Consider the following 18,609-nt stretch of genomic DNA (forward strand, 5'->3'; position numbering starts at 1 on the left):
CTATCGCTACCTAATAGCTATTTGGTTTCTTGGTGCTTTTTGCATGTTCAGATTCTTAACGAGTTACTGAAGTGTGTAACTGCTTTTAGTTGACGTGTCGCCAGAACCGCAAATGAATGAACCGTTTTTAGGAAGGTACTAAGTTTGTTTTTAGGAAGGTACTACTAGTAGCTTGGTGGATAACATAATTAGCGCTATGAAACCACCGACTAAAGGTACATTGGAGCAGGTTAAAACTAAAGTGGTGGGTTCCTGTTCAAGGGTGTTTGTTTGGTTGGTGGTGGAAAATATGGGAAATAGACTGATCCACGGCAACCTAAAAAAGGAGCCTCCAGGCTGTTAGCTAATACACACGACATGCAAACGATGGCGTTTACTTATAAACTCCACAAGAAGAAGAAGAAGCAGGGGGCGGAGCCAGAGACTGACAGTGTCGTGATGCAGTCTCCTCTGTCCCGCTTTCAGGACTCCACATCTGTTGCCAGGGGCGTGGCTAATGGCCGGGGCAAACAGGGAGGCCTACCTGGTTGACCCTGCCAGTAGCATCTGCTTGTCTCAAAGATTAAGCCAACAAAATACCTCAGTTTTAGTGAAAGAGCCTACAAATGGGCATAACATCTTTGGCTAGCTGAATAGCAGTTCACCATCATTAAGTTATGTTTGACAGATGTGTCCACATGTATTGCATGGCCATGTGCATTCGTGTCAATGACAAATGTGAGGGCTTACGTGGGTACCGTCAGGATATAGAGCTTATATATTTTGTTTCTTCCATGGCTAATTATCACTAGACTTGTAACAGGTGTGCTCAAGGAATCAAACGATCAAAAGAAAGTTGAAGCTCTGTTGAGCTTTCTTAGTTTATCCTTTTGACAGATGTAGAAATATAATGTCATGTACTGTATAATATGCAATAATATATAATAATATATATAATATATAATATTTGTCAATTGCCAAAAACTATAAAAAAAAGTCTGTGAATACTCAGACTTAAGCTTGTTTTCCTTGACCACAATGTTATTGAAACAGATGCCATCTGATCTCAAACTGAAACTGTCCGCAGGGAAACGGCCTAAACAGCACATTCTACTCTACAAGGAAGAGTTCCTTTCTCTCTGTGGAAAGATTGACAGAGGTTCTCTCCAGTGACCATCTAAATGTAGCCAAGGAGCGACTGTGGCTCAGTAGGTAGAGCAGGTCGTCCAATGATCCATGGGTCGGCGGTTCGAAACCCGGCTCCTCCTGTCTACATGTCGAAGTGTCCTTGAGCAAGACACTGAACCCCAAATTGCTCCCGATGTGCTGGTCGGTACCTTGCATGGCTTCCGCCACCATCGGTGTATGAATGTGTGTGAATGGGTGAATGTAATGCACCAACTATGTAAAGCGCCTTGGATAAAGGCGCTATATAAATGCACCATTTATTTATTTACCAAGGAGGACATTGTCTTTGAGGCTGCCATGCTCCTACCCGCCAACAGAACAGGTGCCTCTCTCTCATCAGTCCCTCCTACCTCCACACTGTGGTTGAGAGGCCTCTCTCTCATCAGTCCCTCCTACCTCCACACTGTGGTTGAGAGAACAGAACAGAACAGAACAGGTGCCTCTCTCTCATCAGTCCCTCCTACCTCCACACTGTGGTTGAGAGCCTCTCTCTCATCAGTCCCTCCTACCTCCACACTGTGGTTGAGAGCCTCTCTCTCATCAGTCCCTCCTACCTCCACACTGTGGTTGAGAGCCTCTCTCTCATCAGTCCCTCCTACCTCCACACTGTGGTTGAGAGTCTGTGTCAAAAGGCCCATGGAGACTCTCTGCCAATCAAGCAATCAAGGCTGAGTGGCTGGCAGCTTGCTCACCGCACACAGGTGTGGGAGGCTACAAATAGGACTAGCTGCACTCAGTCATTCATGCATGCTAGATCACCACACCAGCCTCTTGTCCACCAACCTCCAGAAAACCATCTCTCTCCACCCTCAGAACTGTGTGCGTCCAAAACTCAACGTAAGTTGCAAACCTTTGCATCCTAACCTGAATAGTGGATCATCTAGCCACTGTTTGTTCTCCCCTACAGCGGGGGTGAACAATGTGCCACCTTATTATGGACTCCACAACTGACTGAGCTGTTGATACAGCGATTCACACCTGTTCATTTGTTAGATGAAAGGATAAGCAGTGCCTTAAGTTTATTTCCTTTGGTTTATGGGAACAGGAATGTGAACTAATCAGACCTATATTGTTTGGCCTGCCTAATTGGGCATCATGTTTATATATATTTGACATATATTTATAGGTATGTTTATATATTTAACTTGATGCTTATTTATATCCCTTTGGCCTACATTATTACGGATTGATTATTTAACATAGTTATATAGTTTCTCATATTTAAGTAAGTCTTATTTGATGCTTTAAGTATTACATGATATCTGATTTATGATTATGAATATGATTTATTATCTCGGATTGCCAATCTTGAATATGGATTGACCTGCTATTTATGATTTGTTTGTTTGATTGTTTATTGATGCCAAATATTGTATATTTGTTTCCTTTGTACAGCACACATCGTGTGTACCACACACACCCCTATTAAAAGCCTGAAAAGGAATTCCTCTGCCTCTGCCTATTCTGTGGTCAGCCTGGCCGGTGGCCTTGCCTGCTCACCATTACTGTCCATTACTATTACGAACTATTTCCGAGTGCCACTCTTTCAGTCTGGATGTGGTGAAAGAATACCAGGACTGTCAGAGGTTCATCTCTGAGGCCAAGGGGGAGCGGCCCTACGCTAAACACAGACTGTCAGAGGTTCATCTCTGAGGCCAAGGGGGAGCGGCCCTACGCTAAACACAGACTGTCAGAGGTTCATCTCTGAGGCCAAGGGGGAGCGGCCCTACGCTAACACAGGACTGTCAGAGGTTCATCTCTGAGGCCAAGGGGGAGCGGCCCTACGCTAACACAGGACTGTCAGAGGTTCATCTCTGAGGCCAAGGGGGAGCGGTCCTACGCTAAACACAGACTGTCAGAGATTCATCTCTGAGGCCAAGGGGGAGCGGCCCTACGCTAACATAGGACTGTCAGAGGTTCATCTCTGAGGCCAAGGGGGAGCGGCCCTACGCTAACACAGGACTGTCAGAGGTTCATCTCTGAGGCCAAGGGGGAGCGGCCCTACGCTAACACAGGACTGCCAGAGGTTCATCTCTGAGGCAAGGGGGAGCGGCCCTACGCTAAACACAGACTGTCAGAGGTTCATCTCTGAGGCCAAGGGGGAGCGGCCCTACGCTAACACAGGACTGTCAGAGGTTCATCTCTGAGGCCAAGGGGGAGCGGCCCTACGCTAAACACAGACTGTCAGAGGTTCATCTCTGAGGCCAAGGGGGAGCGGCCCTACGCTAACACAGGACTGTCAGAGGTTCATCTCTGAGGCCAAGGGGGAGCGGCCCTACGCTAACACAGGACTGTCAGAGGTTCATCTCTGAGGCCAAGGGGGAGCGGCCCTACGCTAACACAGGACTGTCAGAGGTTCATCTCTGAGGCCAAGGGGGAGCGGCCCTACGCTAAACACAGACTGTCAGAGGTTCATCTCTGAGGCCAAGGGGGAGCGGCCCTACGCTAAACACAGCACGCCCACAAGTTACAAATAAATGGATGAACAGAGGTGAAGCATTGCGTGTTTCTTGATGAAAATGGAATTGCTCTCCGTTGATTAAACCACCCTCGACATGTGAATGAAATTTGGGGTGGATTGGACATTCCGTTGGTGATTAGTGTCATTTTTTGCAAAACAGGACGGATACGACAACTGCAGCACCAGCACCAGTCGCAACGGCAGCAGCACCAGCACCAGCACTAGCCGGATGACTCGATACATCGAGATCCTTCTCTCCGTCCGACATACCGATCCCCCTACCGCTAGCCAGACGCTTCCGACATCCTCCCGACGGTCTGAAAGGTGGATGGTCCCGTGAGACCAATAATCCTAATCCAAAACAGGACGGATACGACAATGGCAACAGCACCAGCACCAGCCGGATGGGGATGAGTAGGTGGGCTCTTTTCGGTCTGTTCCAGAACTAAACCCCCCTTACCGGTATTGCTGTAATTACCGCAATCTAGTATATCATTTTATCTATCTGGTATCATATAATTTATCTATCTAGTATCATATCATTTATCTATCTAGTATCATATCATTTTATCTAATATCTATCCATCTAGTATAATATCATTTTATCCATCTATCGAATATCATATAATTTTATATAACTATCTAGTATAATTTATCTATCTATCCATCTAGTATCATAATTTTATCTATCTACCTACTACCTACCTACCTGCCGGCTCTAGCTGGATCGAGGCACAGTTACGCTTCCTCTGTGACACAGTGCAACCTTCACTGACGGCTATGAGGCGTAGGCGACGTCAACGTACATGAGCAGTGAACAGACTGCAATTATTGTATCTTGAAAAGAGCCTTGACCAGAAAGTTATTATTGCAAATTATTCTGAACAGTGAATTCCCAGAACCCCCTCCGTGTCCGGATAATTGTGAACAAGTACAATTACACTATCAGAATAAGTGTAAGAAGAATAATAATATTCTATAAGAATATAATATATGTTGTTGGAGCGCCTCATTGCGGTAAGACTTTTTGCCCGAGAACTGGTCGAATAAATGTACAAGCTCACGTGTTGCGCTGCGAGCTTGTGGATCTGCCATTTTCCCTAAGCATTAAACGTTTTTTTTTCTTAATACTATTGACGGAAATCATTAGATTTGTTTTTATTTTATTCATGAAATACTTCTGAATAATGTTAGAATTGTTTTTAATTGATGAAGTTGTGACTTTTATTTTTTTATTTTTTTTATTGAACTTTTGTTTCTACGCAAAATACCGTCATATTGCGTAATGCCCACCGGCGAAAGGTCAAAAAAGGGAAAGAAATAACAGATACCACCCAAGCCTCTCCTGTAGCATCCTGAAAGAGAGAGACCACGTCCTCCTCATCCAACATCAACATCACAAGAATGCGGCTTTAGTGGCTCAGGGGTAGAGCGGCCGCTTGAGAACCGGAAGGTTCCCAGTTCTTATCCCGGGCTCCCCCAGAGTTAGTGCAGAAGTGTCCTTGAGCAAGACTCTGAACCCCGAATTGCTCCCGATGTACAGGTTGGCGCCTTGCATGGTTTCCTCCGCCATCGGTGTATGAATGTGTGTGAATGGGTGAATGCAATGCACAATCTATGTACTGTAAAGCGCTTTGGATAAAAGCACTTTATAAAAAGGCACCATTTACCGTCACATGTTGAGCAGAGGGATCTGCCAGACCATGATGGTGGATGCCGTGTCTTCGTGGCTCCGCGACGGCTTGGTCTTCCTGTTGACGCGGCGGTGGCCCAGCCCCCCCGAGACCACCAGCAGGGAGCTGACGTCCATCTTGCCGGCCTTGCCGCCGCGGCCCCCCCGCTGGTGGTGGGCGGGGTCCAGGGGCAGCAGGTCGTACAGGGCGCCGTCCTCCGGCCCGTGCTCCAGGGAGCCCTGGGACGACGGCGCCAGGGAGCCGCAGGACGAGACGGACTGGGAGTCCTGGAGGGCCATGGAGGTGCAGCCCGCCTCCCCCAGCCACACGCTCCCCCGCCCCTGAGGGGGAGGAGCGGTGGGGGTGGAGTCTCCGCCGTCTTCCGTCTCCGCGGGGGGATTGGTCGGAGCGGAGGAGGAGTTGGGTCGGTTGCAAACGGCGGCGGCCATGGTGAGGAACCGGACGGGTCCGTTGTGAGCATGGAAGGACACCATGCCCCGACCTACGACCGGGTCATAAAAAACACCTCGATTTTTGATCGTCTTTATTTCGAACATGCTGGTAAAAAAAAATAACAGAAAACTATAAATGCCATAATAAAAATAAATACAAAATAAACTGAGAACATGTTCAAAAAGGAGTAGGAAGAACTACATGTTCAAAAAGGAGTAGGAAGGACTACAACATGTTCAAAAAGGAGTAGGAAGAACTACAACATGTTCAAAAAGGAGTAGGAAGAACTACAACATGTTCAAAAAGGAGTAGGAAGAACTACAACATGTTCAAAAAGGAGTAGGAAGAACTACAACATGTTCAAAAAGGAGTAGGAAGAATTACAACATGTTCAAAAAGGAGTAGGAAGAACTACAACATGTTCAAAAAGGAGTAGGAAGAACTACAACATGTTCAAAAACAAACATTGGAAAATTGTGATAGATAAAAATGAAGGACTTGTTTGGCTCAGATGCACAGTATATTTGGTAAGGTTGTTGTATCATTCATACATTGGCATCTAATATAATCAATGAAAAACTAAATATTGGGGTGCCTGCTGGCCTAGTGGTCCAGGCGCATGCCTGGAGCGGAGCCACATATAGGCTCTGGCCTGACAGCGTGTCGCGTGTTTGAGTCCCGTTCATTATGACCTTTTCTAAAAAAAAAAAAAAAAAAAAGAAAAAAAAGAAACTAAATATTGCGTATTTTTCGTCATTGGCAATGTGGACCTGTGGAAGTGTGGACAAACTGGACATACGTAGGCGACTAGGCGTGTGGTTGCGGAATCCCTAAAACTGCCATCTTGACCACACACACATTTGGGGAAGCGCATGGCAGGTTTTCAGACAACTCGCTATGCTACCAAAGTCCGTTTGGTAGAGCACGCCTGCAAATAGGGCCTGCAATGGGGGTGGCAAGGGGTAGAGTGGCCGGTGAATCGCAAGGTTCCCCTAGGCTTCTGGCACACCGATTGGTTTTATTTATGTAACGCCCTAAACCACACCTATGCATAATGTGACGGGTAGCGCAGGCATTTCAGGGATATGGGCGGATGGTGTCGCAAGATAGCAACTCGACCACGGGAATGCCCCTTGCGCGATAGTGGGTAGCGCGACTTGGATGCATAATAGGGCCCCCGAGTGTATGTTCCAGTCTCACCTGTGACCTTGGGGATTCCCTGCAGTCTGGGGACAGAGAGGGCCACCGTCACTCCCAGGTTGGTCCCAACCAGCAGCAGACCGTGACACACCAGTAAACTGCTAACTGACACCCTCTGGTTCCCTGTGGACAGACCATGACAATTTACAATTTAGGCATTTAGCAGACGCTCTTAATCCAGAGCGATTTACATTAAGCAAGAACAAAAAGCATGGGAATACATCACATATGTAAAATGCATTTATCGCGAAACATGCGTAAGCTAAGAACGTAACTAGAACATATCTATATAATGACACTATACATATAAACTATAACTAGAACATATCTATATAATGACACTATACATATAAACTATACATATATGCTATACTATGCTGTACATATATACTATGAAGTGCTATGACTACATACAATGCACTTATTGTGCTGTCTACATGACATGCTATAAGTCTGTTTCAAATGCTATATAAGTCTAAGAAGTGCTGTCTAAGGGGGTAGGGTAAGTGCTATGGGCCATGATGGAGTCTGAAAAGGTGGGTTTTCAGACTACGGCGGAAGATCTGGAGTGATGCTGCAGTTCTGATTGCAACGGGAAGTGCATTCCACAGTTTTGGGGCAGTTTGCAGTTCAGTTTATCAACCAGACAACACGCCCACCCTAGTTGGATTCTGGTAGTGGGATTGTTAAAAGTGTTTACAGCAAAATGGCACATACTATTGCAAAATGGTTTCATAAAAAAAAATTGTGAAAAATGAAAATACAGAAATGGCGTAAATATACTATCTATGCAATGTAGGTTGCTACTTTTATTTTATGTTTGAATTATTTTTGTTACAATTGACATGCCAAAAATATTTCTATAGCAACACAAGCACCACCAATCAGAGACAGAGGTTTTAGGCTCTGTCTCTGATTGCATGGCATTATACATTTCTTTTATATACACCTTTCCTATCGGCCTCCTTGGCGCCCTCAAACGACCCCCACTTTCCAAACCTGCAGCTTAGGCTGACCTAACGAAGATGTTATAGTTACATCGAAGCGATGTCGTTTTGACTTGCACCCTGCTGAATAAAGGCTTTAACCCATTTTGGGGCGGGAACCCCTTTTGGTGTTAGCATTATGTAATGCTTTAGCTAGTGAAAAATAGCAGATCTACAAGCTCATAGCGCGCCACCGAGTGGCGCTCTACGAGCTTGTAGGTCTGCTATTTGTGAAAAATCGAAGAATGACCGACATAGAAACATAGCTTTTTCAGAAAACTGTTAGGTTGTAGAAGACATTTTTAGAATCTGATCTCAGGTCAGAATATCCGAGTTTGCACCACTGCCTTCCTTGTACCCATTACCAGATCTGCTCCTGAGATGCACCGGAGCAGCCTACAGTATAACAGGCTTGAGGCGCGGTGGAAACCCCTTGTGTTGTAGTTTAGCCCATTTTGGGGCGGGAACCCCTTTTGGTGTTTTAAACATTATGTTATAATTTAGCTATTGAAAAATAGCAGATCTACAAGCTCATAGCTATGAACTTGTAGGTCTGCTATTTTTGAAAAATCGTTAAAATGTGCCTCAAATCTTTCAGAAAATTGTCATGATTTTTCTTTTTTCTTGACGTCAGGCCTGAATGGGTTAGGAATGTCTCTTCATTGTACCTGCACAATAAAGCTGAGCTGAACTGAATTTCACCCCAAGATAATAAAAAAAAAGGACCAGAAATTAAAGTCCTCCTAAAGAGCAAGATAAAAAAAAAACGGCCTATTTAACGTTTCATGTTCTACATGCACTCCCGCAGCTAAACGGCTTCAACGGTCAGGAGTGGACAGTTGGACCTCCTCCCCACACAGATGCATTGTGATCAAGTACCTTCATCTGTGCTAGATTAGAACGTCGCAGAGTGCAAACGGCTGGACACACACACACACACACACACACACACACACACACACACACACACACACACACACACACACACACACACACACACACACACACACACACACACACACACACACACACACACACACACACACACACACACACACACACACACACACACACACACACACACACACACACACACACACACACGGAGGGGGGGGACCGCTTAACGGCTACTTGTCTCCAGGGCAACTTAAACGGGGAGCTGACCATAATAGCCGCCCTTTTCAAAATGTGTCATTCATCACATGAAAAGCACCATTACAGTCACACAGTGCGCTCGCTCTGACTCAAACAAACAAGCACAAAAGTGTGGTGGAATAGGAGGAGTGAAGCGTGATGCCGTGATTAGAGCAAGCAGATCTGCCTCTATTCACCGCGCCGTTCTTTCCTCTCCCGATTGCACTTTGGACGAGAGCGTCTGTCTGCTAAATGCCTTCGTCGTAAATTGTCAGTGGTGCCACTTTGACCCATGGAACCAGTGGTTCTGACCCATGGAACCAGTGGTTCTGACCCATGGAACCAGTAGTTCTGACCCATGGAACCAGTGGTTCTGAAACCTCTTCATGTCAAAAGGAGTCCCAAATTATATTTTGCCCAACACATACAAGATTTACTTTGCAACGTGATGCGTTGTGAGCTTGTAGATCGGCTATTTTCAAATAGCGGATGTATATAGGGTTAAAGTTGTGAACTGGTTTGGATGCTATATTAACACATTTTGCTGGGGACCCCCTGGGACTACCTCGGGGACCCCTAGGGGCTCCCCGGACCCCACTTTGTAAACAAAGCGACTGTTTAACTGTAACAATTTGGCGATGGCAATAAATCCAAGTCTCGCTGACAGGCGCGTTGTTTAGTAACTTATTATATGGAACTTGGAAGTCGTTTCCAGAGCCGTCCCCTGGCATTAGCGTCACCATGGCAACACACAGACATGTGTATGAGGAAGGATGCATTCGATGATCACCACAAGTTTGCAACAGTTCACCCGCCAGAAGCCAAGGCCATAGACGCTCATGAATCAGAGCACAGGGAGGTACTACCTCAATGTAGTCCCCTTGTTTTACGGAGAATATAAGGTTAGAAATTAGTTCAGGGTTAGGCATAGTTTTACTGAGGTTACGTTTAGGAATAGGGTTAGGCACCGTTTTACTGAGGTTAAGGTTAGGAATAAGGTTAGGTTTAACCGCTTAGACATAGTTTACTGAGGTTGCATTTAGGACAGTGGTTCCCAAAGTGGGGTCCGGGGACCCAGCTAAATGATGGTTTGGAACCAAATGGGCCCTTATGGGTCTGTAACTCTGAGTGTACAAATGGAACCAAATTTTGTGCACTCTAAGAAGTTAAATTAACATTGATTTTACAATATATATAAACTTTATTACAGGCTCGTGGCCCACAAGGTAAGACAGTACATCACAAATAGAGAATACAAATAAATAAAAAATACAGTACATTTACCCAGCCCCACAGGTTACTACTCTAAGCGAGGCACTCGTGCCAGTGTCCTCTGATGGTAGAAGTGTACCTTACAGAACTACGGCCTGGGTCTGTCATCTGTCCAATGAGTCCATTCAGTGAGCGATCCAGCCTGCTCATGAATTTGAATGTCAGATTCCTCAACAGAGCCATAAATGTAGTGAGACCCAATGAACAGAAAAGCCCACTGGCTCTAGTGCTCCTGTTTTTTTTTAAATTGGGGGTCCCACAGATAGAAATGCCATTAAATGGGGATCCGTAGACTAATGCATGTCAAACTGGGGGTCCTTGAAATCCTTAGAGAACTACTTATGGGGGGTCCCTGGCATATCTTTTCAAATTGGGGTCCGCAGGGCTAATGAGTGTCAATTTGGGGGTCCTTGACATGAAAAAGTTTGGGAACCACTGGTTTAGGAATACCAGGCAGAGCAGTTACGCCGGCCGTATACGTACGCTCCTCGATGCGACGGTGTTGTGAGGGCGAGCATTCTGGCATTCGTGCTCACATGTGTGTGTAATGAAGGCCCCGGGTTGGACCGCTGGCTGGGGGCCTTGCTCAACTTCCTCCTTTCATAATATTTGGAGTTCCCCACCCAGAGGGTGAACTAAAATAAACCCGGGGAGAACGTCAACACGGCCCGGCTCTGGCCCTCGTCCCAGACCAGACGACCACTTTGATCTGCACTTAGTCCTGACAACCACCATCTCAGCCGTTTCTGTCTCTCTCTCTCTTTCTCTCTGACACACACCAGCCATTACATCCTGTTACAGAACTCACGTCAGCACAATGTGAGCAGTTATGGATCCCTGTGTGTGTGATTCATTTAATTCCTCTCTTTCTGTAAAGCCCTCTCGTCTCTGTAAACCTACATTATTATAATCTCTAATGCTTTCAAACTACAGATTAGACAAAATCACAGCTGGACTGGTCTGCTCCACCATGCAGGGGTGGATGTAGGATTCTGAATCGACTTGTTGACCACTTAAGACCCTAAATATCGTGTCGGGCAGAAACCTCATATTCTAACTTTTTGAGTTTTTTCGTACACCCTACTTAAGCAATATTACATAATATAACGCAGAACATCAGGGATGAGGGTTCAAGTGACTGCACTGGTCTGGTCCACTGTCTACATGCAGGGGTGGATTCCGGGACACTGCATACATGACATTTGGGATACTGGAGACCCGGGGGGGTGTTTACTTCCCCCTCCCCGCATGTTTGTCCCCATCAGGTCACACATGGCTGCTTATTTAGGTCAGACTGCTGAGCAGACAAAGGCTGACAGCGTAGACTAGAGACCCCCACCCAGCCCCCCATCCTCTGGGGAACATCAGTACAGTATAGCACCAGACAGACAGGAGAGGAGACCGTTCAGGCTTGGACATTTAACAGGATATTTAACAGTATACGTTTTACATATGTTTATTTATGATAAATGTTATTATTAGCGTTAAAATATTTTGTTTTGTCAATTATTGTAGAAAAATCACACCCGTGTGAACTGAGTGGTGTAAGGTCTTATATAGCCTGATCAGCTGTGGTCTGACGTAATGTCTGACGTAATGAAATCACACCTGGGTGACCGTAGCAACCATGCTAATTTTTTCTGCACAGACAGACAGACAGACAGACAGACAGACAGACAGACAGACAGACAGACAGACAGACAGACAGACAGACAGACAAACAAAGCCAGTTGTAGGAGTGGTTTACACCACTCAAAAATAAAGACTGCAGGTGGTAATGGTAATTAACCTGTGATGTCATATGCTATGAAAGCCATGTTTTTTCTGCAATCTTGTTAGTCACCCTGATGAAGGCATGTGCAGGTGCACTTTAATCTGGCTTTAATGCACCACCCACTTTAAATTAAAGGCTTTCTATGTTTCTACAAGCGTGCCTTGTAGTCTCATCTATTTTTGCATCAATTGTGTCACCCAGTTGTACCAAAGAGCACCTTGTTGGAGATTTCTACTCTGGCCAAACAGATGCGCTCCTTCCTCTTTTTTCTATTGAGGGGTGGGGGGGGGGGGGGGCACTTGCAATATTCTCACGGCCCGCCCACTAGTTGACAACCACTGTTGTAGTGTACACTGTACAGTGTACATTTCATTTCCAACCATTTAAACCCACGCAATGAGCTGTAATAGATTGTTGTTTTTGGCAAGCGGCACACACAAGTTGTGCAACGGCGTATAAATTAGGCTTTGGTCCAGCTAGATGTGCACGTGTCTGGGTGAGGTACTCCTCTGTGTGATGAAGAGGGGGATTTCAAATGATCCAACAACATGCTCCAACAGGAGGAGATCAACGCCACCATTCATACTGGTATTCGAGACACGGTGAAACAACGCCCTGCCCGGTCCTTTCCTCTGTGCCGATATCATTTACTACATCAACCTCCCTCCCTGTCTCAACGTGCGTTGTGTGGAGACATTAGATTCTGTATTACTTTACAATAAGGCTGCAGAACAATGTGGACTTCTCCAAAGAAAGCCAACGATGAAGGACCCAACGTCCACACCCTGACAGATCAAATAGCGCCGCGGTGTTGTGTCTCCCATCCTTTTAGCTCATTGAGTCAGCAAATTACTTTGGCTAGCCTATATAGTCAGACTTGGCAGCACAAATGAGATGTTCGGCCTATCCAAATTGGAGTCAGATCTGGAGAGGCAAATCTGAACAGCAAAATAACCACATGGAAACTGATTTGTGCGGATCAGATTTGATTTTGCTTTATACTTTGTCAAAATGGAGTTGCTCGCCCAAGATAACTGATCAGCTAGTAGATTGGCTATTTTCGCCCATGTCTGAATAAACAAATACTAAATCGGATTAACTTACAAATAACAGTGTGGACAGTCATTCCTAAAGATCACATTTGCTTGCCGTCTGAACTCTGAACCAAGCCTTGGACTAATTTTCGCCTAAATAAACAAGCGTTGATGGGTGTAGATAACGTCGCTCATATCGATTGCAGCCCGTCTCTTGTGGGCCATGCAGACACTTTAATTGGCAATTCCCTTCACGTCACACGTTGTGCAGCTGACAGCACATTCTCAGCGCAGCTGCCAGCTTGTCGAGGCTCCGCGGTGGCACATTCTAGCAAAGAACGCAGATCACAACATAGCCAAAGACAGGACGCACACCGCAGCAATAAAGATATCTCCTATGAAGAGAAAGTGCAGCTAAATGCTCAGAACAAAATCACGACGGTCCGCCCCCGGACTGTGGTTGAGCCGACAGCGAGGTTGACGTCGTGTTGAATGTCGGGGACTGGTTTTGCCTGGGACACGTTAACCCATTTTGGGCGGGAACCCCTTTTGGTGTTAGCATTAGGTTATGCTTTAGCTATTGAAAAATAGCAGATCTACAAGCTCGACTGACATAGAAAAATAGCTTTTTCAGAAAACTGTCAGGATGTAGAAGACATTTTTAGAATCTGATCTCAGGTCAAAATGGGTTAAGCTGTAGTATGTGGACTTCCTTTGCCACAGACAGACTGCCGATGCCCGATGCAATGTTGCCCCATACTCGCTATCAGAGGAAGTGAGCTCTTAGTGGTGAGGGCTTTCATGTGCGGTGGTCTCCCTACCCAGAACCAACTTCCCCTGTGGCTTGCATGGATCCCAGAACCAACTTCCCCTGTGGCTTGCATGGATCGTATTAGTTAATACAGGCAGCGGCGCACTTTTATCATTCACATCTGTCTGAGACCTCCCACTGCCGACTCTAAACACTGGCTTTTAGAGAGGGACTTTCCACCGAGGTCAAGAGAATGTACAAACTAAAATGCATTCACTACCACTCCCGTCTAACGAGCAACCATAAGGCCATTTATCTTTGCGCCAATACCCATATAAGCAAATGGAAACTCTTGTTAGTAAGCAGTGCCAACAAAAAACGGGATCTTGTAGTTTGATTTGATCGATATCTCTGAACAAAGAGCCGTTCACACATAATATAAGGTCATCCTTTACTTACTGACGTGATGACCCAATGCTATAATAATGGTACTATAATGGTGAATAGCTTCACAGCAATGCCAGCTGAAGTTAAAACCACCCCCTTAAGATCATGTTACATAAGATCTGATATTCATCTGATTAATTAATGTGCTCTTTAGTTTTCTTTAACATCACTCAGTGAGTGACTTGGACATTACACAACTCACTCTTACACTCTAGCCAAACACCAGACTACAGCCAAATACACACACTTCATATAAATATACGAGCATAAGGACATCCCTGCTAATGAATATGACAGAATGACTGCAGGCAAGTCATTAATTGCTGACCGTGTGCCCACACACACACACACACACACACACACACACACACACACACACACACACACACACACACACACACACACACACACACACACACACACACACACACACACACACACACACACACACACACACACACACACACACACACACACACACACACACACACACACACACACACACACACACACACACACACACAGAACAGAAAACCAAATGCAAAGGACATGCATTTTTCATCTCATCACCACTTCAGATTTCAAGGGATCAGTCAAGTCTGACAGAGCAGAGTTAACTGTAACCCAAAGCTAACCCCTCTGCTGCGAGTGTGACTGTCACAGGCTATTTAACATTTCATGACGGTGTACAAAACCACCATTAGATCCAAACCAAAGCACACATGAACACATCTGTCTGCATGACACTACACAAACTGAATGAGATATGGAAGACTGCAGCAGGCAATCCGCCAGGCAGGGTTCGCTACCTGGGACGTGCACGTTTTGGAAGTAAATCACAGCCAATAGGAATGGAATATGAAAAATCGGATATATCTTGAGCACATTATTCAAGAGATAATAGGAAGAAATTTAAAAGCATGACGTGAACTGTTCTTCCTTGGCCCAGTGGAAATGTGAGTGTTTGACGGCAATCAGACGTTCATGATTTGTGCAATTCTGTGCAGAACAGGTAAGGCCACTCCTGCAGACTTTGGAAGGAGAATTAGCAAATACTGTTTGAGGAGTTGTAGGTGAAAAGGGAATCGTCCTGTTCTAGAGCCACCTTGAGGTCAACGGACAGACGGACGGACAAACAAAGGAATGGAAAACATATCTAGCCTTCAGCCGTCCTGCCTGTAGGATGTAAATATAGATTCACGCCAACACGATACAATCTGACCCCTAAACAAACCTCCCATCATCCCACGGGGCTCTGTGTGCAAATCTTTGAATATATATTATTTCACAGCAAACGTTTTTGGCTGACAAATGGTGAATTACAGTACATATAATTTCCGTGGTCCTTGACATGAAATAGTTTGAGAACCACTGATGTAGAAACAGAAAACTGATCTTGAAGACATTTGTAGAATCTGGTCTCAGGTCTCAATGGGTTAAGCTCGGAGCAGAGCTGTGTCCGTCTATTAAGCCCAGAGCAGAGGGTCCGAGCTGAGCTTGATGTATAACAGCAGATATATTCCATATCCCAGCTGACTGCAGACTGATGTCCATGCTGAGACAACAGGTATTTAGTCCTTCATCTGACTCAACACCCAAACAACAGCAGCAACCAAAATCCATGTCTCACGTCAACGGAATGAGTCCACAGACAATTCTAATGAGTCCACACCAATCAATACACTGTGTTGTGTGAGTATGACTCGTAGTAGTGTTGAATTACTTTGTGCCCCACACACACACACACACACACACACACACACACACACACACACACACACACACACACACACACACACACACACACACACACACACACACACACACACACACACACACACACACACACACACACACACACACACACACACACACACACACACACACACAGTAAATCAATTTGTTTCCTTTTTTTTGCCGTTTGACCTTTGGCTGATTTGACTGTCTCTCAAGTACTTATAACCAGTGATAAGAATCTACTGTACATCTGTTTGGCACAATGTCTTTCATCAGAGTTGACCCTCTTTTACCCTTTGTCTTAATAACAAAATAAACAAATAAACAAAAAACGATGGAGCTTGCACAAAAACAAATTTCACCCACTATTTTACTTCTGTGTAAAGCTGCGATGTGACATTAAAGTTGGCTCTGATTCTGAGAGAGACAGATAAGACGATTATCTTTCCCCATTCCCTGCCTCTTGGCGGTCCCTTTTCTAATGTTTCTCTGTTCCATGGCAACTCAATAAATACATAAAGAAAGAGAGAGACACGAAATGAGATGTTCCAGTGTCAACTTGTTTGAAAGAGGGTGACACACATGACCGACCTGCCATAACAAACGCACTATACGCGGGATGAGAGAGAGCACCTAGCTTGATGTCACCTAATTACAGACAGGCACTGCGCTAAGACAGGCCTTTGAAGAAAACATGGTCATCACGAGTTCAGAGCGGACAGGCTACAGTAGGACTACGTGTTCCCTCTGTCCTCCTAACACGTCAGGTCCCTGTGGGGGTTCAGCCTGTCGGCCACACGGACACGGATCACATTACCGTACCGAGTGACACCGAAAGGACACAGTGAGCCATTTGTGGGTCACGACTCACGGACCAAATTTTATGGGTCGCTCAATAAATTCTAAAAAATCCAGCCATTACGACACCATCAATGTACATTTTAGTCAACTAAATCAACTGTAGATTTAGTCGACTAAAATCTTCTGATATTTACTCGACAAATGTAGATTAATACTAAAACAGTTCAGATGACAAAAATGTGACTAAAACTAAATGGAATTTTAGTCAAAAGACACATCAAAACGTGCCGTCATAATCCACACGGTATGGGTGTGGTGTGACGGCGGGGGTGGAGTCTCACCGGCCAGGATGTTGTGTACGGGCGTGGCGATGTTGATGTCCTGCAGGTGCTCCAGGGTCTCTGTGTGGAACAGACGCAGCGTGGAGCCCGAGCTGAAGGCGATCCAGATGCCCACGCCGGACACCGCCATCACAGACACCACCATGCCCTCCTCCTGGTGCGCCTCCAGATGCCTCTGTGGGAGCATCACAACATACATTATGCTAACAGTATGCTAACGCCGGACACCGCCATCACAGACACCACCATGCCCTCCTCCTGGTGCGCCTCCAGATGCCTCTGTGGGAGCATCACAACATACATTATGCTAACAGTATGCCAACGCCGGACACCGCCATCACAGACACCACCATGCCCTCCTCCTGGTGCGCCTCCAGTTGCCTCTGTGGGAGCATCACAACATACATTATGCTAACACCGTACACCGCCATCACAGACACCACCATGCCCTCCTCCTGGTGCGCCTCCAGTTGCCTCTGTGGGAGCATCACAACATACATTATGCTAACACCGTACACCGCCATCACAGACAACACCATGCCCTCCTCCTGGTGCGCCTCCAGATGGCGCCTCTGGTCCTCTGCATGCAGGAACATCGCCACAACGTGCATTATTATCGTCACCGTTAGGCCTATCGCAATTTATCGCATGATGGTCTAGTCGCAATTATTTGGGATAATCACATCATTTTTGCATAATCGTCATAATCGTTTCCATATTGCAAAATGTTCATACATTTTCAAAAAGACTGGAAATAGCATATCTACAAGCTTTCGACACGTTGTGAGCTCGTCGATCGGCCATTTCCACTATGATGTATATTTTTAAAGTTAATAAGAGACCACAACAGCCAAAGCGATACTTCGCTATTACCAGCAGGCCGTTTCAGTTATGTCAAGTGAATTTGTAGTTTAAATGTTAACTAGCTATTCAATCGGTTATTATCTTCCAAGAGTGTGGAAGGTGCCGGTGTGAAATATGTTATTCATTATTTATATGTGCCCTGTCGTAAAAGACAAATATGTGAATTCTTATTCATATATACCAGTGTACAACTCAATTTAAATCGTTAATCGCAATCATTTCAGGGACAATTAATCGTCAGGTAAAATGTGATAATCTTGACAGCCCTAGTCGCCCTAGAAACCTGTTATCTCTAAATTCTATTTTTTCGTAACTTAAACGCCCTACTTGATCATACTACAGCGCCACACAAAGTATCAAACGTATGACCAGAAAAGGGACGCTATAGGGTTTATGTGCTTAAAACGAGGTCTGAGCTAATTTCTATTTCCAACAGGACTGACGGTGAATGAACTTTGTGTGCTCTGGTCTCGAGGGCACTGGAAGGATGATCATCTCATAGCACAGGCCAACC

At 45.5% G+C, this 18,609-nt stretch overlaps 1 protein-coding gene across 2 annotated transcripts in view; it reads right to left on the bottom strand.

The window, feature by feature from the left end:
- Positions 1-4,283: 4,283 nt before the first annotated feature.
- Positions 4,284-18,609, bottom strand: part of arhgef10 (Rho guanine nucleotide exchange factor (GEF) 10) — a 170,435-nt gene continuing 156,109 nt past the window's right edge. For both annotated transcript variants that reach the window (XM_079527214.1, XM_079527213.1), the window contains 3 exons: positions 17,232-17,406; positions 6,955-7,077; positions 4,284-5,803 (listed from right to left, as the gene is read on the bottom strand). In XM_079527214.1, coding sequence (XP_079383340.1) covers positions 5,301-5,803; positions 6,955-7,077; positions 17,232-17,406 — 801 coding nt within the window. In that variant the 3' untranslated portion in view covers positions 4,284-5,300. The remainder of the gene's footprint in view (positions 5,804-6,954; positions 7,078-17,231; positions 17,407-18,609) is intronic.

The sequence above is a fragment of the Electrona antarctica genome, assembly GCF_951216825.1.
Source record: "Electrona antarctica genome assembly, chromosome: 18".
NCBI classification, from domain to species: Eukaryota; Metazoa; Chordata; class Actinopteri; order Myctophiformes; family Myctophidae; genus Electrona; species Electrona antarctica.